The sequence below is a fragment of the Carassius carassius genome, chromosome 32 (assembly GCF_963082965.1).
Source record: "Carassius carassius chromosome 32, fCarCar2.1, whole genome shotgun sequence".
NCBI lineage: Eukaryota > Metazoa > Chordata > Actinopteri > Cypriniformes > Cyprinidae > Carassius > Carassius carassius.
Window position 1 is genome coordinate 11,509,114 of NC_081786.1, and position 25,660 is coordinate 11,534,773.

Genomic DNA, 25,660 nt, shown 5'->3' on the forward strand with positions numbered 1-25,660 from the left:
TCTCGAGGCCCACGGAGGAGATGGAAGGATATAAAACTGGAGCGACGACAGTGAAGGACGAGAGAGGACCAGGCCTGGGCTTTTAGTTGTGTTTTGGTTTTTATTTGTGCGCACCAGTCGTCCGTGAGGGGCTGGTGCGCTGTTTTGTGTTTATTTTGTTATTATTAAAATGTCCTTTGATTGTCCGCCGGTTCCCGCCTCCTTCTTCCGGACGAATATTAAGGTTTAATTCATTACACCATCACAGCAAAAAACTACATTTTAAAAATATATTAAAACAGTTACTTTAAATTGTAAAGTAATTCAAATTAATGCAGTTTGTTGATCATTAGAGACTTAAAAAAAAAAAACATTAAAAAATCTTACCAACACCAAACTTTTGAACAGTAGAGTAATTGCTTCATTTAGATTACAATTGATATACTTTTTCTTTTAAATGCAGACTAAAATACAAAATACATTCCTAAATACAATTAAAGACCTCATCTCTTTGGGACTGACAATCAGTTAATCGAGGCACATCAGTTTAAATTTCACAGTTGAAAAAGCATGTTCATAATTTAGTTTAAAAACAATGCTGTAGTAAAATAATTCCTTCACAGGAAATCTTGACCACTTTTGCTACCAGCTCGTTTGTAAGTGTGCGCCTTCATTTTCAATGCCTTGAAGTAGTATGTACCGAGTCATTCTCAGTGTGGACCACATGCGCTGTGATCTGAGGTTTTCCGTGTTGGAATGTCTTGTATGTGGTCATCACTGGTCTTTTTGTAGAGAAGTGTAATACTCTGTGAGGACCTTCCAGGCTTTAGCGGCCATGAAGCCATCAGGAGGGTTCTCTCCACTGCGGGCCAGCTTGCGCATCTTGGTCCCGGAGATGAACTCAAAATCAGCATGTCTGCATTGTTTGAAAAACAAGAGGTAAAAGCAGCCTGCGTTCCATGCTTCAGAATCACTAAGCATCCACTTTTACATGCAAAAAAGGTTTGCTTAAGTTTCTGGTTACTGGAAAAAGACATTTACATACATCACCGCTATTGGATTTCTTCTGAATCAGCATATTTTAAATAGTCTAAGAGATGCTCATACATCTCTTCATGTTTACAATTACTTGTGAAATACTGCTCTGCAATTCAGTCTCACCTGTCTTTGTCATAGAAGTCCATAGCCTTCTTGGTCTTATTGTATGCAGCCACTCTGAAAGGGATAATTTCCACAGAGGTGAGTCCTGGAGCCATGGATAGAACTTTAGCTCCATGAGATGGATCATACAGGTCCTGTCCTGACTCTGGATGGGGCATCCCAGCAGGATCACGACCCACAATGTAGAAATTAGAACCTGCTACCATCCGTGCACGACAGTGCCACTGGACCTGACAGACACAGGAACAAGGTCTTTTTATATAAAAAAATATATATACATTTAAATATATATTAAAGTGTTATTTATTCCTGTGATGGCAAAGATTTTCAGCAGCCATTACTCCAGGCTTTGTTTCACATGATCCTTCAGAAATCATGCTAATATGCTGATTTGGTGCTCAAGAAACATTTATTATGATTAACAATGTTGAAAACTGCCTATTGCCTATTGTTTTTGTGAAAACTATGATGCAGTTTTTTTCAGATTCTTTGATAAATAGAAGGTTCAAAAGAACAGCATTTATTTTGAAATAAAAACTTTTGTACATTACAAATGTCTTTACTATCCCTTTTGATCAATGAAATTATTAATTTATTTCAAATTATATATAAATGATTAGCATTTGGCATTTAATTGTCATATGTGTTTATGAAGGACAAACATCTACATACCTCTGTAGGCCCAGCGTACATCATAGGGGAGGGAAAGATGGCCACAATGGTGGATTGTGGGTCTAGAATGCCGTCCTCCAGCACGGCCGCATGCTGTTTCATCCTCCAGTCCAGAGGCACGTCATCATCTTTGGTCCAGCCACCCAAAGGATGCAAAAGCAGCACTGGCCTTCGATACCCGCGTTCCTCCAGTCGTCGACGTGTGTCAGTCATGAGCAGGGCATGGCCATTATGCACCGGGTTCCTGAGTTGAAAAGCAAACACTGCGTCTGGGAAAACAATGGAATGGTCAGTCCAGTGGTTTAATTAGTTGTCGCATAACCATGGTGAAGTCCAGAATATTTTAAGAATATAAAGTTTCTCAAGACGGTACTAAGGACCAGAAATCCCAGACACTCATATTGTGTATCAAATTAACAACCTCCATTTCTTATTTGACACCAGCCAATGAATACTTAACATATGGTAAACATGTGACTTATTTTAGGCACACCCTGTATCACATGCTTTTTCAAACCAAAAAAAGTGTCAGCTGTGGTTTTAATGTGGGTTATAAAGCCTAATTTTATTGTTTATTACATTTTTTACATTGTGCCCTACATGAGCGCTTTGTATTCCTTACTTTATATGGAGCCAACAGCCCTGATGCAATATCTTTCTGCCATATTTTTGCCCGCAAAGAACCTGTTTGGCCACATGATTTTACAAAATCACATTGTCACAAGTCATCCCTAGATCCAGGATGACAGTAATTTTCATTGGAGATGCATGGGTACTGAAAAACTTAAATGATTAGTTCACTTCCAGAATAACATTATCCTGATAACATACTCACCCATATGTCATCCAAGATGTTAATGTCTTTCTTTCTTCAGTTGCAAAGAAATTGAACATTTTAGGAAAACATTCTAGGATTTTTCTCTATATAATGGACTTCAATGGTAGCCAATGGGTTGAAGGTCCAAATTGCAGTTTCAATGCAGCTTCAAAAGGCTCTGCACGATCCGAGGAATTAAGATCTTATTTTCTAAAAATTTCTTACAAATAAAAACATATACTTTTTAACCACAAATGCTCATCTTGCACTAGCTTGACCCCACACATTACATAATCATGTTGGAAAGCTCGTGTGTGTGATAGGCGGAAGTACCAACACAGTGTTTAAAAAGTGAACGTGCAAAAAAAGTCAAATGAACTTCACAAAAAAAGGTAAAACAATGATGTTGGATGATTTTGAAGTTTGAGAAGAAAATTATATGGAGTTTTTCACCTTACTGTAACTTTTTGAACCGTAGCAGTAGCACACAGATGAAGAACTAACCACGCATGACCTTTCCAATGTGATTATTGCAGAGCTAGTGCAAAACGAGTATTTGTGGTTTAAAAGCATATAAACTCTTTTTTTTTGAGAAAATGACCAATTGTTTCACTAGATAAGACCCTTATTCCTCAGCTGAGATCGTGCAGACTTAGGGCCCTTTGAAGCTGCATTGAAACTGCAATTTGGACCTTCAACCCATTGGCCACCATTGAAGTCCACTATATATATAGAAAAATCCTGGAATATTTTCCTCAAAAAACTTAATTTCTTTGCAACTGAATAAAGAGAGACAAGAACATCTAAATTATCAGGAATTGCTTTATTCAGGAAGTGCACTAATCCTTTAAAGTGTCTCCAGAAGATTACTCTTTAATCGTAGTTACTAGTTAACTCTTAATCGTCCTCTTTAACCCATTTACTTTTACCTGCTTTCAGCGCTTTAAATTTCTCCTTTAGCTCCCGTGGAGTGAGACGGTACTGATCCAGCCCATCGTTCCATCTGATTTGCTCCAATACCTCTAGCTCCCCTCCTACAAGCCAATCACCGCTTTCCAAAACCATCTATTCAAGTAAACAGTTAAATCATGTAATGTTTTGTGCATTTGTAAGTTATAATACTTTGGTGATTTGTTATACATTACTTATCAAGGCATTTGCTGAAAATGATTCATACCTTTATATAGGGGTGTTTGGGGCAGGTTGTCCCCCATTGGTGTGCACATCGCTCTTCTTTCCGATGCTCATAGAACTCTGGGCTGCGTAAGATGGCGACACGTTTTCCCTGGTACTCCAGAGCCACAGCCACACTGCCTTGTAGGCTTTCTTTAACCTCCGTTGCAACAGGAAGGACAATGGGTATTGAGAGGTTGATGGTACCACCTGTATTTAGGAATATGTTAATCTGCATATATTACAAATAATTTTAAAGAGATGACTTGAATCACAGAAAATATTTCTTTAGAATTAATAAAAAATTTTAACAATAGGAAAAAACTGTACCCCTTAACACATAACATAATAATATTAAGTCAATATGGATCATTAGATGTCAGTTACATTTAATGCCACTAACAATATATATCAGAACACATTGAATGTTATTGGCTTGTATGCAGTTGCAGCTACAGCCTCCTCCCCTGATCGATGTTCCCTGACCAACCCAATTAAACCAAGCAAAGCGTGCGAGTTTCACAGGAAGCCAGATCATTGCATCATTCTGTCTCCTGAAAGCAGCTTCAGCTCTGGCAACTGTTATTTTATGCATGAAACATCTTCTAAATAACAGTGCAGAGCTTAGATCAGCCTTCTGCTGCTGATTGCTGTGTGTTCTGCAGAATAAAAAACGAGTAGCACTATAAAAGAAGGGATGTGTCTGGTACGGCAACAAGAGTGTGCTTATATGTTACCATCAAGTAGGGTGTTGAAGTGAATGACTTGTAGGTATTCTCTCTCCCTCATGAAACCCTTCAGAGGACTTGCCCATCCTTCAGCCAACACCTGCACCCACTGTAAGTCCAGCTACACACACAAATACAGACAGCTGCGTTTACAAACGGAACAGTTAGCTAATATCATATTCGTCCAAATGTCTGTTCTGATTGATTGTCTGTGGGATTACATAACATCATGGAACAGCATTCTAATTATTATTGTTGTGGTTTCTGGTATACATTTGAATGGAGAATTGGGGAACAGAAGACTGTTCACGGGCTGATAAAGCAATTGTGTGTCATTTTGTCAATAATTCACTCATGTTTATGAACATATGAACCTGAGTGGTCCTTGGCCTTGAGGACGAATGCTGCTGGTTACCTTGGTGATGCTGATAGAGGGCAGGGTGCTGGCGTCTGTCTGTGCCAGCTTCAGTCTGTTCTCAGCCACAAAGAGTTCATTAATCTCCTCTATAACTCCACTGGGAATGATGCTCTGAGAAAGAGAAATCATCAAAGGGTTGAATGAAAAGTAGAAGAAAGACTTGAATTTTCCTTAATGATATGTGCATCTGTTACCCTACAAAGCTATTTGTATCTGATCTGACCCTTAAAAATGACTTTCATTGCTGTAATTGCGATGTTGTCAGGTTTGTTCAATTATAGCAAATGTGAATTCCCTGATGCAAATAAGCTATCAATATGGCTTTAGAAGACTAGGAATATAACAGACACTATTTTATGGTGAACAACACTTTTGTAGTGTTTCTTAAGCTTGGCAGCTCACAGTACATTATTAATGTCAAGATGTCTATGTCAAGATTCTTTAAAACAATTACACTAGTGTTCAAAAGTTTGGAGTCGGTATGATTTTGTTATAATTTTGAAACAACATGGTCTTTATAAAAAAAAAAATACAGTAAAAACGGTAATATTGTGAAATAAAATTGTAAAATTGTTTCATATATTTTTAAAATGTAGTTTATTCCTGTGATCTATTACATCAGTCTTCAGTGTCACATGATCCTTCAGAAATCTTTCTAATATGCTAATTTGGTGATCAAAAAACATTTCTTAATATTAATAGTGTTGAACACAGTGCTGCTTAATATTTTTGTATTTTTGCTGTGTTATGAATCTTGCTAAATAGAATTTGTGTCTGTAACTTTTTTTAATTACAGAATGTCTTTCAATTTATAACGTCTGTCAATTCTGATCAGCTTAATACATCTTTCCTGAATACAAGTATTCATTCCTTAAAAAAAAAAATATGCTGACCCCAAACTTTTTCTAATGTATTTTTGTATTCCACAGAAAAAAATTACCAAACATGGGTTTTGGAACGACATAGTACAGAATTACATAATTATATTTTCAGGTGAACTATCCCTCTATCCTTTAATTTTTACTACAAATAAACTGGAGTAAAATATCTTGCCCTTTCTAGTGAGGTTGTGCCCTTCAGACAGATATGTGGCCCTGGACCACAAAACCATAAGGGTCGGTTTTTCAGAATTGAGATTTATACATCATCTGAAAGCTGAATAAATAAGCTTTAGATTTACTAGAGATACTACTATTTGAAAATCTGGAATCTGAGGGTGCAAAAAAATCTAAATTGCCTTTAAAATTGTCCAAATGAAGTTCTTAGCAATGCATATTACTAATCAAAAAAATAAGTTCTAAGATATTTACAGTAGGAAATTTACAAAATATTATCGTGGAACATGATCTTTGCTTAAAATCCTAATGTTTTTTGGCATAAAAGAAAAATCTATAATTTTGACCCATACAATGTATTTTTGTCTATTGCTACAAATATACCCCAGCGATGTGAAACTGGTTTTGTGGTCAAGGGTCACATATGTTGACAGAGGCTTTTGCTTCGGTTTTTTCGACCTTGGACTTCTGACCTAAGATAAAGTTAAGTGCACCAATGGGGCAAATGGCAATGAAAAGTATTCTTAAAGCCCAAAGTACTGTATACTTCGGCTGTCTGTGATGTGTCCTGTTGTGTTCAGCTCCTGACTAACCTGCTCCTTCAAAAGGTCCACCAGCTGCTGAATGCATTCATTCACTGTGAGCTCTCCGCTCTTCAGAATCAGCTCAGGAGCCTCTGGACTCTCATACTCAGAATCTATACCGGTGAAGCCTGAGTTAGAAACGAAGGAAGGCAAATACATTTTTGGTTTTAAATTTTTTTTTTACAATACTTCTGGGAAATGCACAGTTTTAAAGTTCCTGTGTTTTTTATATCACCTTTAATCTGTCCAGCTCTTGCTTTTTTGTAGAGTCCTTTAACGTCTCTGCTTTCGCACACATCTAGAGGAGCGTTCACATACACCTCAAAAAATGGCAAACCTGCTTTCTCGAGGATCCTCCGGGCCTCTGCACGGTCCTACAGAGATGCAAGATGGTCGGCATTATGCATCTTATAGAACATTTATATTAAAGATGGTTAAAGAAAATGAAAACACTCCTTGTGTTTACGTAATCATTTGTGTGCTTTGGATTTACTTAATTACTGAATAACAGTATCTGCTAAAATGAAGAAAAAGTAGGGCCGTTTATACTGCAGTGCATTTAAAACCCTTAGAACATATTGATAATGTTGTGATTCTTTGATTTTTAAACCTAATTTAACCAATATCACAGTATAAATGATAAAGTAATCCCAGATGTTGGTTAGATGGCTCACTTTGGTAAAAGGCGAAATGAAACTTGTAATGCAAACAAGCCCAGCATCTGCAAACAGTTTGGCCACTTCAGCAATACGCCGAATATTCTCCTCTCGATCTTTAGAAGTAAAGCCCAGGTTTTTATTCAGGCCATGACGGATGTTATCACCGTCCAAAGAGTAGCAGGGAATGCCGTGAGAGACCAGATACTCCTCTAAAGCGAATCCCACTGTTGTCTTACCAGCCCCTGACAGACCTGTGTACACACACAAGGTAATTCCAATAAAATCTTTTCACTAAAAATCTAAGAAGAAATGTATCATGGCTACCACAGAAATACTAAGCAAGACAACATTTAACATTGACAACTATAATTATAAGAAAAAAAAATTCTGCACCAATTTAGCATATTACAATGATTTCTGAAAGATCATGTGACACTAAAGAAGTATTTTTTATCAAATAAATGCAGCCTTGGTAAGCCTTTGGTTTTAATTAAGGTATAATTACAAATTGTGATTAATTCATGATCATGCCAATCAAGATTTTTTTCACGTTCTTTGCAAGTAAAGAAAACAAAAAAGTTGTTTAGTTATCAGGAACAAGGAATGTGTTTCTGGTTCATGTTCATGAAATGAAACCTGAGCCACACTGAGGGGGTAGAGGAGGTACAGTAGGCAAAAAATGTATTGAAGTTGAATAATCTTATAGTCATTGCCTGGGGTTTCATGTTCAGCCCAACTTGCTGTACAGGTGTCACAGGTTGGTCAAAATGATTTCCCCATTACAAGCTGCTTAGCCTGACATATTAATTCCTGTTTTTAAACCGAAGCATGTCTTGGATTTCATTATTGAAACTTTTTTCAATTTTGCATTCGTTTTTTTTTTATATAACTGTGTATATATATATATATGTGTGTGTGTGTGTGTGTGTGTGTGTGTGTGTGTCCATGCATTACCTGTGAGCCAGACTGTACATCCTCTGAAACCTCCTCTTGTTCCTACGACCTGTCCTCTCTTGCTGCGGCTGACATGATGGGCCTGGTAAACCACATTAGTGGATTTTTGCAGATCCTACAAACAAACATACCCACTTTAGAGCAAATCTTTGTAGATAATTAGAATTTTATACATCTGAGCACAGGAATACACAATGGGCTTTGAAATTCCATTACATTTTCCATTTAAGTTATATTTATGCATTTGGTATATACAGTTTTGTACACTTCCATATATAAAGAAAATATTTATCAAGATTGCAATCAAACAAAAGTTACAGTGCATTTATTTTAGTAAATTTCATTAAATAAATGCTGTCCTTTTCATCTTTCTATTCATCAGAGAATACTGAAAATGTATCAAGGTTTGCACAAAAATATTAAGCAACTGTTTGCAATATTGATAATAATAAGACATGTGTCTCAAACGCCAAATCGCCATTTTAGAATGATTTCTGAAGGGTCGTGTGAGTAATGGCTGATGAAAATTCAGCTTCCATTACAGAAAGAAATTACATTTTAAAATATATTAAAATAGAAAACGGCTATTTTAAATTGTAATAGTATTCCACAATACTGCTGTTTTACTGCTTTTTTTATCAAATAAAAGCTGCCTTGGTGAACATCAGAGATTTAGTTAGTGTGTGAAAGAATAAGTATATTATTGTAATATCAGTGTAATATCAGTGTTTGTTATTTACAGCTATTGGTCTCAGATTGGGTTTCATTAATACAATGTGGTCAATGTGCAGCCGTTGTAGCTGTAATGATGTGGCTTATTCACATCTCTCTCTCTCACACACACACACTCATACACTATATTGCCTCAGCCTCAGTTCCCTTTAGAGCTCTTCACTGAGAACCAAGGTGGAAAAATACTGGGTTTGTGTGGGACGAGCTGCAGTAAGACTATCGCTGCTTCATAAACAGATCATTATGTTCATTAACTAGGAATGCATCAACTTTGAACAGGACACACACCCTCACACAGGGTCAGATATGATATTCCTGCTGACTGTTACACGTCAGACAATAAAACTGATAAATCATGCATTTACAACTCAGTCAATGATGTAATTTAGCTAAACACTCACACACACAGCCTTTTTTCATACCCCTGTCTCGAATTTACATGTGGAGTGCTTGTAATACAAATAGATTCATTCATTACACACTCTACTGACTTCCAATGAATCCCACTGACAGACCCACTCTCTTAAATATGTGCTTTTTCCCTTTCGTTTTCTCTGTTAAACCAGACATGCAGTGCCTGAATAGCCTTTTATGAATGAAAACTGTAGAAGTCAAAGATAACAGCCTGAATATATGAATGACTGGCATTAAATCAGCTAAATAAACTCTGACCTCTGAACAGGGTATAACAGACACTGAATCTTTGTATTTTATGTTTTACTGGCTGCAGGTGTCATATTTCTGTTTTCTAAGACAACAGATCTGCGAAGAGAAGTCTTGTAATGTCTCTGTAGGTTTGTATTATTAGAAGACTTTTATTTTAGTTTTTTAATCTGACATCTGGCTATCCATAACCGAAAGGAATGCAGAGGAGCTTCTTTGTCCTGTTAAGTAATAGGTGACAAAGAAGTCAACTATTTTAGAAGCTTGATTCCTGCTGTTTTTTTATCACGAAGCACACAGTGCTTCAGGTTAGTGTCATTAATTTAGGCAACATTAGAATTTTTTTTAATTTTTTTTATATAAAAAATGTATCGAAGATGTATTGGAAAACCCCTCCCTGGTGTTTTATTCTTATCTTTGAAACTGAATTTTTATATAAAGTTTAATATAAAGTTAAACATTTATCTGAGTGTTTATAGACTCTATATAAAAGTATAAAGCTTACATACATGCACGAAAACACCCAAACAACCAGGTGTAATAGAGCTACTTTTTCTCAATTGCAGTGTGCCTAAACTGAATTCTGATCCCTGACTTGGATTAACTGGCATGAACTTTAAAACGACAGCACTAATGCAAACATAAATTCTTTCAAATTTTAGAGATGTAACTGTGCTATATTTCTAAATATTACAATTTATAGTTCTTGCTGGATGCCATATTTCTTTTATGTGTTTATATATATATTATATATATATTTTTTTTTCACTGAGCTGTGATTTTATTGGCTTCAAATCTATTTCATAACTTTCTAAAACTTTTTATTGTGAATTTTGTCCTCCAAACTATTCCAGTACTATCATATTTTAGTGATGCAGCAGTTTAACTATATAATAAAAGATGTCAATTTTCATAAATGTCACAAGTCACATCACAAATTGTCACAGCCTTTAAATTGTATAAATGCATAGCTGAATTTATGAATTTCAGTACTAATGCATACATTTTTGTTCAATATTACATTTTCATTCATTAGTTGAAACAATTATGAAGGAATGCAAAGAACAATTCATGAAAAATGTTTAAAACAAGACCTAGTTTAATGGCAAGTTTACAATGTAAAAATTGTGCAACAAGGGCAGCATTTGTTCGGTGACCTGTAGATAACTCAGTTAAGTTCAGTAGAGTAGTAGAACTTCTGTAGTCAAAACGTGTGAAAACTATAGTCATATTTTTGTTTAGTATTCATACTTTTTTTTATTAATTGTTTTAAATTAGTTTTCGTATTTTAGTGTTATGCCCTCTTAATGAACTAGTTTTTAATGATTTTTTTTAGAGCCAGTAGCCTATGTCTAGCCTTACACTGACCTGTAGCATAGCGCTTGCCCAGTACCTCCCCAAATAATCGCAGTAAGTTACATAACACGCGAAAAAAGTTATCTGACATTTCCAAGAAACCCAGTTCCATGCACCTCAGACAATCATTGCAATACACACCGAATGCCTGAGGGACGCCAAAGAAGAAAATACAGCCCTGAAAATTTAAACAATCCACTAACAGAGAAGTTTTGCTCGGGTCTTTTTTGTCTAATCTCACCGCTTTTGGTGTTGCGTTTCCAGGCATCTTGCTCCGACGAAGTGTGCTCGGTTTGGACCTTCGTTCGGAGGCGGGGCGGACTAAACTCACAGGTGAACTTCTTGAAGGTGGTTTGTGGAGACGCGGAAGGAGAAAATTTTTAAGACTGTCGCGGGACACGTCGCATTCCAACGGCCCTGCCCTCGTCCCACCTCCCGGGACCCACAATCTGCATACGGCTGAATGGAGAGCAGTGTACCGGTATGAGACTGTAAGGCACCGAGGAGGAGGGATCCTGAGTTACGGGACAGAGGGGGCGGGGAGAATCCATCCATCCACCCACCCACCCATCTATCTTCCCAGCCGGCATTTCAACGTTGATTGAAGGTTGAAACAATGTTGGTACCATGGTTGAATCAACGTTGAATTACCTTTCGATTTTGCAAATTGGATCAACGTTGATATTGTAACGTTGATTCACTGTATCAACGTTGTTTCAGCGTTAAAACAACAACTGACCTTATTTCAAACATATTTCAACGTTGAAAGTTGGTCATGGGCAGACTGTTTTTCAACCGTTCAGCTTTAAACGTTGTATCAACGTTGTTTCAGCGTTAAAACAACAACTGACCTTATTTCAAACATATTTCAACGTTGAAGGTTGGTCATTTGCCGGCTGGGTTGTGTCTGTCTTCTATCATCATAAGAAAACTTTAAACTTGGACACAAGTTTGCTCTAAAGGTCCAGTTTATTGTAATTGCAAAACAAAGTCACAAATCATACAACAAATAAATGGTTTCATGGTTTCCACACCTTTTGTCCACTGAGTTTTTCTTATTTCCAGCCCTGCATGATTAACAGACAAAAAATTAAAATAATAATACTTTTTGGACATCAGGTAACAATAAGTAATTGCATTTACAGAGTAATTCTACTCTAGATTTTAGGGAGTTGAGCACAACTACGAAAATCATATTCACTTCAGGCATTTCTATGGCTTGATTTGATTAATTTCCACATAATGTTAAGAAAATTGTGTGCTGTGAAGTTTAAAGTAAAATTTATACAGAAGCCTAATTTTTTTGAGCTTCATTCATTTCATAAGAACACAATTGCATGGAAATTCAATCTGCTAAATCAGAAATGTTTTATTATATATATATATATATATATATATATATATATATAATCATATTTTTATATAATAAAATTAAAATCTAACTCAGATCAAATTAGATTAGATATTATATACTGGGTATTAAAAATAATCTTTGGTCTGAATAGATTATATTTACTAAAGCATTAACAGAAATACTGTATAAGCAAGCAACAGAGTCCTCTGGACTCTCTACCAAAACCCGCAATATACAATTCAGTCATGTAAACCAACTGGTTCATTGCTTAGAAATTCAGCAGCAAAACTAAAGACCTTTCCGAATGACACTGTAAATATTTAGCATGTGAAATGTCAAATGTGTTTTTTTGATTAGATGGTTGGACACAGCTGATTTCTCAGCTTTGAAAATTTAGCTCTCTTTACTGGTCCATAACATTTGCAAGTAATTCTGTGGGGTTAAATGTGGTTATATTTATATATATATATTATATTATATATATATATTATCTTTAACTTTCATTTACTATTCTATCAACAGTGAAATGTTGTATAACATTAAAAAAAAAAACCTTTTCTGGTTGTTGCTTCTATGATAATGTCAGCAGTCTGCTGGCCTTTGTAATGTGTTGCACTTTTATGCTTTTGAATTGTTAATTTTACACACAGTCTCTTGGTCACAACCCTCTAGCAGAGCACGGTAGCGTTTCTTCACATCCTCATACATTGGGACGGGGTTGGTGAGTCCAGGCAAGGTCAAAGATTTCTCATTGAGTCGCACACCCATCCTAATCCCTTCTGGGCATTTATACAGCACTACCAGCAGGTTGGCAGCGTACGGCACAATCTTCCCACTTCGAAATATTCTGTTGTGCTGGGTTGCAAAGTTAGTTGAGCTGAGAGGGATGTCATCCTTAAACAGATCCAGCAGGGTGAGAAGGGGTAACAGCGTCTCAGCATGGCCCACCTGCACTGTCACAGCCTCCGATATAATAGCAGCTGAGCTGAGAGAAAGAGAGAGAAGACAAACTGTGATACAGAACTGAACAGAGAAAAGAGAGAACACCTTGAATCCCTGTACTGGGTTCAAAAATGGGGATAAATGAACTGTAACTGGATTAAATACAATTCAGCAAAAATGACTATGAAAAATAAATTGTTCTAAATGCATGTCCTTAAAGTTGAATTCAGATTTATCTCACATTTCACTTGGCCTTTCATTACAAAGCCCAGGAGAATTGAATTACAAATCACTGTTTGGATTTATCTAGTTTGCCAAGGTATTTCTACGTCACTGTGGGCTTCTCCCTCCCCACTGTTTGCAACCCCTGAAATGTAAGGCAGTGCTTCATAACCTTTGAACAGGAACAAAGGTGATCTTTGAAAAGAAAAAATATATGCACACACATGCACATCAATGTCCTTACACTGAGAACAATGAAACAAACACAAAGGAAATGTGAACGGTGAGTTCACCACTAAAACATAATAACATAAAGAGAACCAGCAATAAACACTACCTGCCATGCAATCATTCATAAAACACATTGATCATAAATGGGCCTGTGCAGCGTATTCTAAATGTGTAAGACAAAGTTATCACCTCATAAACATTTGCTGATGAATGCTATGAATGCAGAGCTGATGAATGCTAAATAATCAAAAACTTTCACTGCAAATACGTTGACCAATTAGGCAACAGGAAGTTCTTAGTTTCAGGAAGTTCAATATGCGCTAGACATGCTAGACATGCGCATGACACAGCATTTTAAAAACATGAAGCTTAAGTAAAAGTAGTCCATTCCACTGCCCAAAAAAGCTGCATAAACACACTTAGTGAATCACACCTTAATGTATTTTGTTTCAAAATGAGTTAAAAATTGAGGATAATTTTCAATGTGTCTAATATAATATAAAATATAACTGTTTTAAAGTTATTTTTACAAAAACATCTATTAATCAAATTCTTAAACACGGGGAGATGCCTAGGCTATAAGCTCACTTGATCTAATATTGCAACATCATTCTGACATCAAGAAGTGAGTTTTAAAATAACCAGTACCATGGACAATGATAGAGGCTAATTTTACATGCATGGTAACAAGTAAACTATCTGCATTCACTTCGTTTTTCATCTTAAAATGACTGTGACCATTATCTAAATCACTAAACAGCACCTGTCTAAATTTAATAGCCAAGAATTTAGATTGTCAGGGACGTCCATATCAAATCAGTCTACAGTATTTTACCATTTTATGGATTATAAGCATCTTATTTACTGTTGTCTGATGCTATTAGCTACTTTGAGATTTGCTTAGTTATAATGACAGGTAAGGAAAAAAAAAAAAAAAAAAACCTTAGATAAGCATCAAGAAACGAATGCAAAACCAGTTTGGTTGGATTTATGGAAATGGCTAGATTAATAGTTGATTAAATTACTTCATTTGAACATTCTGTCACTTACTTAACATCATGCTGTTCTAAACCAGTATGGCCATCTTATCACCATCAAACACTAAAGGTGAAATTTAGCACAATGTTCAATCTGCTCTTTTCCACACTGGGAAACCAAACAGATTCCATATTATGGCGAAAGTATCTCAGCAAATAAAATTACATTTATGAAGTAAATGAGTAAATGATTTTTCTTAAACTGAAGAGAATAGTGTCATCAATGACAAAGAACACAGGCTTTACTCCCAATGATTGGCCTAATATATACACGTATACTTGTTTGTGGATACCCTCAACCATCTAGTTTTATGACACACATTTTCCCCACACCCAAGTTTGCTTAACTTTCAGTATGACATTCAAAAACAGAAACGGATGTTCAACAGACCCAAGGGAACGATGAATAGAAGGATTATTACACAAGAGAATTATATCACTCTAGTTCCGGTTCAGATGCTGTGTATTCTGTGTAATGTGGCCTGTTGGGGCTCTGTGTGTGAAGTAGGCAGTGTGTTTGAGGCTGTATATGTGGTATGACATTAGTCAGGCTATAAATTTAACAAGAAACTGTTTTTATGTATACTCAACTGCTCTCAAATAGAGATCTAACTGGTTAGACAAACACTCTATCTCTCTGGCTATGTCCGCACATAGTATTTAGGATTGACAACCATGCTTGCTGTAAGGCTTAATGTTCAGTAGCAGACAGGAGTGGATCAAACAATGGGCAGGTAACCAGTGTCAAAGTCAATACCCTTCGATGGCCTTGAGTAATACCTGAAATCAGAGTGACTGATAATGATAGCAAATATTATATTCTTTTTTTTATATATATATATATATATATATATATTTTTTTTATTAAGCAGATTTTTAAATGACAATGTGCATGACATATATGAAAAACACCACAACCTGCTTTTTTAACATCAATAGAAATTAATAAAGAAAAATTATACAAATATACAAAACACTCTTATTACTACCCAACCCAAAACATCCCAAAACATCCCATACACACACAAAAAAAAAAAAAAGAAAGAAAGAAAAAAAAAATTCAAATCTCCAGTGAAGGTATTGTCTCAACAAAGGAGATAATATGATTCCACACTTTATAAAATGAGTTAACAGAGTCCCTGATGGAGTGTTTATTTTTTTCCAGGTGTAGAAAGGACATTAAGTCTTTCAGCCAAGAAAAATTAGAAGGGGGGCATGAGGATTTCCAATGCAACAGTATTCGTCTTCTGGCTACCAATGAGGCAAAAGCAATAATATCAGCATGACGTTTTTGTACAAGCCATCAACAGGTGATATTCCAAAAATTGCAATTATTGGGCAGGGTTTCACAGAGACATTGAGAGTGTATCAAAAAAAGAGGACCAGAATGAATACAATTTAGGACAGGTATAAAATGTATGAGTGTGATCTGCTGGGGAGAGCGAACATCTATTGCACCTATCATCTTCTATTAAAGAAAGTTTCTTCAATTTAGCTTTGGTGAAGTGAATTCTGTGAACAACTTTAAACTGAAAAATATTCAAGCTAGCACAAATGCAGACAGAGTTTATTTTAGCTAGAGCCTTATTCCATAGCTCCTCGTCAAGCTCCAGTCCCAGCTCTTTCTCCCAGGTTCGCTTGAGTGCAAAGAGAGGAGGGAATTGCGAAGATCGTAACAAGCCATAAATTGAGGAGATATGGCTATGCGATTTCGATAGAGACATTATATCTTCAATTAAAGTTTTCATTGGCTGGTGAGGGAAGGTATTAAAGTGTGCTTTAGCAAAGTCAAGCAATTTAAAGTAGCGGAACAAATTGGATCTAGATATTTTGAATTTACTCATCAAATCGTTGAATGACGCAAATACATGATCATCAAGAAACAAATCATGAAATAGAACAAGGCCCTTCTCTCTGAGCTGTGCAAAAGTTGAATCTAAAGTAGAAGGAACAAAAAGATGTTTACTGCAAATAGGCATTAAGGTGGACAATGCGTTTAATATAAAATGACGACAAAAATGTTTCCAAATTTTGAGTGATGAGAGCACAATTGGGTTGGTGGTGTATTTAGAAGGGCGTTTCAAATTCAAAAACTAATGCCGATAATGAGGATAAGCAGGAGTTAGCTTCTATTATACACCAATCGATATTCAGAGAATTACACCATGCATATAATTTCTGAAAATTAGCTGCCCAATAATAGAAAAGAAAATTTGGAAGAGCGAGACCCCCATTCTGTTTAGTTCTTTGAAGAGTTGACTTGTGTACACGCGGAGGCTTACCAGCCCAGATATATGAGGATATTATGGAGTCGAATGAATTAAAAAAAGATTTAGGAAGAAAAACAGGAATAGTCTGAAATAAAAAAAGTATTCTTGGTAGAATATTCATTTTAATTGATTCAATCCTGCCTACTAAAGAAAGTGGAAGATTGTTCCAACACTGAATATCTACTTAAATACGGTCCACTAATTTAGTAAAATTTTCTTTGCACAATGACTTGAATGAGTTTGAAATATGAACCCCTAGACCTATGAAATATGAACCTATAAACCTGTAGAGGACATGTGAAAAGGGAGCATAGCTGGAAGAATTTGTTTCGCCAAATCACCTACGGGAAAACACTCACTTTTAGCATAATTCAATTTATAACCTGAAATTAATCCGAACTCATTCAACAGGTGAATTATATTATCTATGCAGTTAAGAGGGTCTGAGACATATAACAGGAGGTCGTCTGCATACAGTGATATACGATGCTCCCTTCCTCCTCTATAAATACCTGAAAACACTGAAGACGATTTTAATGCTATAGAGAGAGCTTCTATAGCTAAGGCAAAGAGGAGAGGCGAAAGTGGGCATATAACCAAAGCATGTGTTTGATGTTATTGTCACAATCTCTGGTGTGCCCGTGAGCTTCATTAGAGGGCACTACATTCCAGCTAGAGATCGTGACATAAAACACAGATACAGGGAACAGGGTACAGGCTAAACAATAATCAGCAAAGTGTGTGTGGATGTGTGCAACCTTTATAGTAAGAGACTGATGAGGTGATGAGAGACAGGTGATTGCAATTGATGAGGAGCTTTGGCAAAGGATTATGGGAAATGGAGTCCAGGATGAAGTGGCAAGAGTCTGGAATGTAGTGCCCTCTAATGAAGCTCACGGGCACTCCAGCTAGAGATTGTGACAGTTATAGCCTACATTACCATTTCAAAAACCTAGGGTTAGTAAGAATTCTATTACAAACAACTGCTACTCTTTTGAACTTTCTATTTATCAAAAAATTGTGAAAAACATATACAACAATTTTTCACATGTATAGCAGCACAACTGTTTTCTACTGTGATTTCATTCATCCAACTCATATCAGTTGAATTTATTTTTAAAATTCCCTTGAAATGTAGTTAATAAAGAAATTTGTAACCAAGTCTTTCTCTCTCTTGCTTTTGCTCCTGTGAATTGGTTTCTTTGTTGAAAGACTAAACAAAGACAAACAAAGGATGTTTCCTCGACACCCTCACAGCTAAACTAATCTACTATGTAAAAAAAAAAAAAAAAGGCTTTTTCCAGTGTTGTCTGTCTGTACCTGCTGATCTTATTAATTTACTTCTCAGCCATAATAACTGATACTGCAGTGAAAGCAGGAACCAGAAACTATTTTTTTCTCAGAAATGAAAGCCCATAGTGATACAAAAATAAAAGGTTTTACCTTAAGAAACAATGGCACAATGGCAAATAAATGTAGATGGATTTGCAATAAAATGTAAATTGTATAACATTTTCCTTATATGCACTTTATAAAGATAAGAGAGATTGCACAGTGATCTTACTTGATCTCGGCTACAACTTGGTCAAGACGATGAAAAAGATCATGGAAGAGGATGCAGCTTGACTTGCTGTTGATTTCATGCCCATGGCTTCGCTTCCAGTACTGTTTCAGGTCACCAGCATATTCCATTACCTTAAGAGACACAGCATAGTGCCTTCAAACATTTACAGGTACTATCACATCTCACCAGTTTGTAATAACATTCAGATATATGTGTTGTCATTAGAACAACATTGTGAATTAAAAACCTCTACTGACCTGAAAATAAAAGTTTTATCTTAAAACATACACTATCAAAAAAGTTATCAAACTATCAAATGTTTTTGAATGTAGTCTCTTACGCTCACCAGGGTAGATTTATTTGTAAAAAAACAAAAATCAGTAATACTATGAAATGTTATTACAATTTAAATAACACTGTTTTGTATTTTAACATACTGTGCAAATGTATTTTATTCCTGTGATGATAGCAGCCAGAGTCAAATGATCCCTAAATCATTCTAATATGATAATTTGTTGCACAAGAAACTTTTCTTATTATTATCAGTATTGAAAAACATTCTGCTGCATAACATTTTTGTGCAAACTGTGATTAAAAGAAAGTTCAAAAGCATTCATTTGAAATAGGATTTATATATATATATATATATATATATATATATATATATATATATATATATATATATATATATATAGTATACTGTACATGTAAAATACTTTACAGTCACTGTACAATTTTGTACACTTTTGAACAATTCATGCATTCTAGCTACATAAATGTATTAATAGAAAAAAGTAAAGAGTGCCAGTGCAAAATTCTCTGTTTCTTAAGCAAATCCTCCAAGGAAAACATGAAATTGCTCTGTTCCGGTACCTGTGCATCGACCTCGTCAAACAACTGGCACCAGGGTGAGTTCACTTTCTGGATTGCAAACTCATATGCACACAAGAAGAAACCTGCTTCCACTGAATCTGTGAAGCAAAATAAATATTAAGACAATGTGTCATTTGCTAAACCATCAGACAGTAGACCAAATTACAGTGTAAATTGTAGATTGTATTATAGTATAATATAACTGTAGATTATATTGTTTCTTTGTAAAAGCTGGATATTTGATAAAAGCATGTGTTGTTGAACAAGGCAATGCAATATTTTGGCACTTTATTTCTGCTTTTGGGGCCAAAAATAAAACAACAATACTGCCATCTAATGGTCATGCTAACTGCAGTAGCTGCAATGCCTAAATTCTTTTCCTCTCTCACTATCTCTTACTCTTCATTTGTGCACTGATATACAACTGCTGACAGCAGCAGATCAAGTGAGCAGCTCTGACCTCTAAACTCTCAGGGTAAGTGTCCTGCTAAATCAACTGTGGAATTATGTTCTTGCTTTTGTGGTTCTCATTCCCAACTGTTCCCATCTATAATTCTGCTCTTCAGAGAAAAAGCTACAGCACACTGTTAGCCAGTGTTGGATAAGTTACTCTAAAAAAAAGTAATTAATTACTACACTGAACAAAATTAAAAACGCAACACTTTTGTTTTTTGCCCCCATTTTTCATGAGCTGAACTCAAAGATCTAAGACTTTTTCTATGCACACAAAAAGCCTATTTCTCTCAAATATTAAATTAAATTAAATTTATGCATTTAGCAGACGCTTTTAATCAAAAGCGACTTACAGTGCATTCAGGCTATCAATTTTTACCTATCATGTGTTCCCGGGGAATCGAACCCCCAACCTTGATAGCACAATGCTCTACCACTTGAGCTAAAGGAACACTAAATGCTAAATGCTAAATATTGTTCACAAATCTGTCTAAATCTGTGCTAGTGAGCACTTCTCTTTTGCCAAGATAATCCATCCACCTCACAGGTGTGTTATATCAAGACACTGATTAGACAGCATTATTGCACAGGTGTGCCTTAGGCTGGACACTAAAAGGCCACTCTAAAATGTGCAGTTTATAAAGTTTAAAATATTGCACACCAGCCCAGGACCTCCACATCCAGCATCTTCACCTCCAAGATCGTCTAAAACCAGCCACCCGGACAGCTGCTGCAACAATCAGTTTGCATAACCAAAGAATTTCTGCACAAACTGTCAGAAACCATCTCAGGGAAACTCATCTGAATGCTCTTCGTCCTCATCGGGGTCTTAACCTGACTGTAGTTCGTCATCGTAACTGACTTGAGTGGTCAAATGCTCACATTCGATGGTGTCTGGCACTTTGGAGAGGTGTTCTCTTCACTGTTCAGGGCAGATGGCAGACAGTGTGTATGATGTTGTGTGGGTGAGTGGTTTTCTGATATCAGTGTTGTGGATCGAATGGCCCATGGTGATGGTGGGGTATTGGTATGGGCAGTTTATGTTATGGACAACGAACACAGGTGCATTTTATTGATGTCCAATTTCAAAATGGTTTTCACAGGATGAATTTGGAGGTTTTAAGATTTTAAATGATTTATCATTTATGATGATTACTAAAACATGTGATAGGGTAAAAGGAACCAAAAGAGATTTTTTGTGACAAAGGTCAGGACTCCTGTTATGATATATATGTTTTGAGGTGCACATAAATTAATCTATTACTGTTCCTACATATTTTTTTTACAACAAAGAGTGGTAAAATATCTATTTAGGTGTCTTAGACCTTTCCAACGATATATATAGTTTTTCATGATTAGATTAAGATTTAATTGTAATATATTTAAGTAAATTTAGGCGTCCAGTATACGGGACGGTGACAGTTAAGAGTTAACTAACTATGACTTTTGCCTCAATATAACCCTAATTACTACTTATGAATACATAGTAAAGTATTTGTTAAGTTTAAGATTCGAGTAGGATTAAGAATTTAGAATATGGTCTTGCAGAATAAGACATTAATATGTGCTTTTTAAGTAATAATAAACAGCCAATATCCCAGTAATATTCATGCCAATAACCAATTAGTTAATAGTGATAATTGGACAGAAGTGTTACCAATATTCTTATTAACTTACCAAAGTATTTAAAGTGAGAAACATAAAAAGCATGCATTTTAAGGTTAGACTTTAAAAGTTGATGTTAAATTCACTATTGTATTCAATGTAAATGTTCTACAGCCTATACACAATTTTTTAATTCAATTACATAAGTAACTGTATTTAAATAAATAAAAAACTAAGAGTAATCCCTTATTTTACTTTTTCATGCGAAAAGTAATTAAATTACAATAATTTATTACTTAGGTACTGCTGTCAACTATAGAATTCTTCTACATTAGTTCATATGGAAACTCAAGTGCTTCAATCTATTCCACCAAAATAAACTGAAATGGTATGGATACTGCCCCACTATTTCTGAATTCAAAGTAAATATAAATAAATATTAATTAAATAAATACAAAATCAGAAGACAGGAAAAAGTATTTTACCCTCATAAACATACATATTTCAATGGCTCAAACACAAATTTTAAACTCTTTTAAACTCTGAAAGCCCAGCCAGAGTTATGGACTTGGAATCTCTTAATCTTCTAGATTTCCAGCCATTTTCATTTTCTTTTTTTCTTCTTCTTTTTTTATATATACATATATTTTTTAAGTAATCTCAATAATTTATAATCTAATTTGCATGATGCTTTCCATGCACGCTGACTGCAGAGAAACATCTGAAAAGACAAACGTTTGTCAAATTCTGTTTCTGTTTTTATGTTCTCACCTAAATCAGTCCGACGGAAAATCAAGAAAGAACTGTGTATAATGTTATACCGATGTGCAAAATCTTGTGGTTGTAAGAGCATTTACATTCAGAGGGAACTGAATTTGCCACATGTATTCTGAAACTGGCGAAGATACAACAGCTCTTTCCAAAAAAACAAAAAAAACATTATCACATTTCTAAACTGCGCATAACATTTTGGACACTGCTTTATTTCAGTATTTGTGTCTTGTGTTTGTGTAACAGGGTCATGATCATATTATGCCATCACTGACCATCGGTGATGCTGGCGTAAGGGACCTCCAGCCTGTCAGCCATTTTCTCCATTACTCTTTTCATCTCCGGGCCTGCATGAAAACGTTTTACTTCCTCCAAGGCACTCTTGTTGTTCTCCACTTCTTTCACAAACCGTTCACACTGGTCAAAGTAACGCATCAAAGCGTCATTCACAGCAAGTTCCAACTTGGCTAGTGAATGAAAGAAACATATACATTTACAAAATGAAACATGATGGTAATTCTGGTGAAAAAAACTAAACATAGTGGTAATTCAATATTTTGGCTATGAAACAGGCATTTGATTGAATTGAAAAGTGCAAGTCTCCATTTTCTCTCCAATGAATCTCTCTGCTGTTGAGAAGAAATGAGTGAGCCATATTGCTAATCTTGTAGACCCCAGATTATAGACTAAATTAACTAAATTAACCCTTTGATGCACATCATAGGTCTAAAAAGTGACTAATATTTTTGCAAGAAATTAATCTCACCATTCAGTATTCCAGGAATTCCTCAATTAACTTGTTCCTGATCATCACAAATCCTTATTTTCATTTTTTCCTTTCATATTTTAATGCACAACATAGGTCTAAAATGACCTGTATTTATTAGAAGGGGTTTGCATAGCTTATGAATCAAAGGGTTAAGCACATGCCCATGCTGGAAAACAATGATTTAATGCAGATGATTCAGTGCTTGCGTTAACTGCAGGGCTGGGTCCTCATGCATGCATTACCTTCTGAGCGGAGTCCTTTCATTAGTCCCTCTCTGAAAGCGATGGTACTGTTCACACACCTGTTCTTGGAGCTGGTGATCAGTTTCACGCGCCCTTGACGCACATTTTCCTCGGTCAGCAAAGAAGGGAACCATTTGATGAGTCTCTGCGCCAGGTGCCTGTGATCCTCACGGCCCTGGTCCACCAGTCGCCCGTCCATATCATCCGTGTACCACATCTTCCACTGCGACTTTATCTCTGACAAACAGTTCAAGTTGCCGGTCGCTTCACGCACGACGAGATCAGAAAATTCGCGCATCTTCTGAATGTTTTTAATGGTCGGGTACCTCGTCCCGTGCCGGATTATAACTGTCAAATGAATTTCGCTGCATTTCGAGGAAGGCAGCATCACAAGGGAGTTGTTTATGGCCAAAATATCGTCGATTAAGTACGCGTTGACCTCTTCATAGCGACCTTTGGTGCCAAAATACCTGGCGATGGCTGGAATTATGATTTTTGTGGATGATTGGATGCTACAAGAGGACATAAACGCCCAGTAACTTATAATGCAATGAAAAAGAACAAAACATACTGTTGTTACCACTTGTTTGACCATGTTTGGGTTGGGTTGCTCGGCGTCTCTTCTCCTTTTGCGCAACTGAAAAGTGACTCATTTCGATGAGACTTTACTGGCAGGCTGATGTTTGCGGATGTTTACACCGAGGACACTGGACATGTTGGCCAAACAGTAGCTTTCCCTGTTAGTTTGCTTTCTCTGTGTCCTGACAAATACTAAAAAAATACCTTGGCAAAATAAATTATGATAAATAGGCTACTTGGACGGATAAATTAAATAAATGGCTGTGAAACCGCCAGATTTAACAGACTTTTTTTTCTATGTTTAGACGGGTCATGCAAATCCATATCTGTTCTACAGGTGCTGGTCATATAATTAGAATATCATCAAAAAGTTTATTTATTTAACTAATTCCATTCTAAAAGTGAAACTTGTATATTATATTTATTCATTACACACAGACTGCTATATTTCAAATGTTTATTTCTTTGAATTTTGATGATTATAACTGACAACTAAGGAAAATCCCAAATTCAGTATCTCAGAAAATAAGAATATTGTGAAAAGGTTCAATATTGCCACACTCTAATCAGCTAATTAACTCAAAACACCTGCAAAGGCCTTTAAATGGTCTCTCAGTCTATTTCTGTAGGCTACACAATCATGGGGAAGACTGCTGACTTGACAGTCCAAAACACGACCATTGACACCTTGCACAAGGAGGGCAAGACACAAAAGGTCACTGCAAAAGAGGCCGGCTGTTCACAGAGCTCTGTGTCCAAGGCAAGCACATTAATAGAGAGGCAAAGGGAAGGAAAAGATGTGGTAGATAAAAAGTGTACAAGCAATAGGGATAACCGCACTCTGGAGAGGATTGTGAAACAAAACCCATTCAATAATGTGGAGGAGATTCACAAAGAGTGGACTGCAGCTGGAGTCAGTGCTTCAAGAACCACTACGCACAGATGTGTGCAAGACATGGGTTTCAGCTGTCACATTCATTGTGTCAAGCCACTCTTGAACAATAAACAGCGTCAGAAGCGTCTCGCCGGGGCAAATGACAAAAAGGACTGGACTGCTGCTGAGTGGTCCAAAGATATGTTCTCTGATGAAAGTAAATTTAGCATTTCCTTTGGAAATCAGACCCAAGAATGCAGAAGAGCTGAAGGCCACTATCAGAGCAACCTGGGCTCTCATAACACCTGAGCAGTGCGACAGAGAGATCGACTCCGTGCCACGTCGCATTGCTGCAGTAATTCAGGCAAAAGGAGCCCCAACTAAGTATTGAGTGCTGTACATGCTTATGCTTTTCATGTTCATACTTTTCAGTTGGCCAATATTTCTAAAAATCCTTTCTTTGTATTGGTCTTAAGTAATATTCTAATTTTCTGAGATACTGAATATGGGATTAGTTATAATCATCAAAATGAAAAGAAATAAACATTTGAAATATATCAGTCTGTGTGTAATAAATGACTATAATATACAAGTTTCACTTTTTGAATGGAATTGGTGAAATAAATCAACTTTTGATGATATTCTAATTATATAACCAGCACCTGTATATCTGAATACATTAGAAAAAATTAATCTACTAAAATGTAATCTTTCAGTGACGTAAAATTGGTACCAAAGTGACCAGAAATTCCATAAATTATTTCATTATATTATTAATTAAATGCTCAAATGTGTCTGTACTCTGTATGGTTTTGGGTGAAGGCCTAAATATCTATGTTAAGTATGTTTAATTACTGTCATAAAAAATAATATCCATTTAACTGTTTTGTTTATTTAGTAAGAAAACACATGAATTATAAGTA

General features: G+C 35.9%; 3 protein-coding genes across 4 annotated transcripts in view; 1 reads left to right on the forward strand and 2 right to left on the reverse strand.

Moving 5' to 3' along the window:
* Nucleotides 1-255: 255 nt before the first annotated feature.
* Nucleotides 256-11,433, reverse strand: papss2a (3'-phosphoadenosine 5'-phosphosulfate synthase 2a). Its single transcript, XM_059520255.1, has 12 exons — nt 11,193-11,433; nt 8,201-8,315; nt 7,262-7,497; nt 6,823-6,961; nt 6,597-6,715; nt 4,946-5,059; nt 4,540-4,651; nt 3,807-4,012; nt 3,559-3,694; nt 1,813-2,081; nt 1,141-1,370; nt 256-895 (listed from the first exon to the last, which is right to left on the reverse strand). Exons 1-12 carry the CDS (start codon nt 11,217-11,219, stop codon nt 754-756), a joined length of 1,845 nt encoding a protein of 614 aa, XP_059376238.1. The 5' UTR covers nt 11,220-11,433; the 3' UTR covers nt 256-753.
* Nucleotides 11,434-12,699: 1,266 nt separating this feature from the next.
* On the reverse strand, nt 12,700-23,975 carry minpp1a (multiple inositol-polyphosphate phosphatase 1a). The gene is made up of 5 exons (XM_059520264.1): nt 23,285-23,975; nt 22,549-22,740; nt 19,445-19,542; nt 18,572-18,702; nt 12,700-13,290 (listed from the first exon to the last, which is right to left on the reverse strand). Exons 1-5 carry the CDS (start codon nt 23,877-23,879, stop codon nt 12,924-12,926), a joined length of 1,383 nt encoding a protein of 460 aa, XP_059376247.1. The 5' UTR covers nt 23,880-23,975; the 3' UTR covers nt 12,700-12,923.
* The window catches only part of LOC132112676 (peroxisomal membrane protein PEX13-like), a 100,334-nt gene continuing 95,591 nt past the window's right edge, over nt 20,918-25,660 (forward strand). For both annotated transcript variants that reach the window (XM_059520263.1, XM_059520262.1), the window contains exon 1: nt 20,918-20,943. The gene's annotated coding sequence lies outside the window, so the exon portion shown is untranslated. The remainder of the gene's footprint in view (nt 20,944-25,660) is intronic.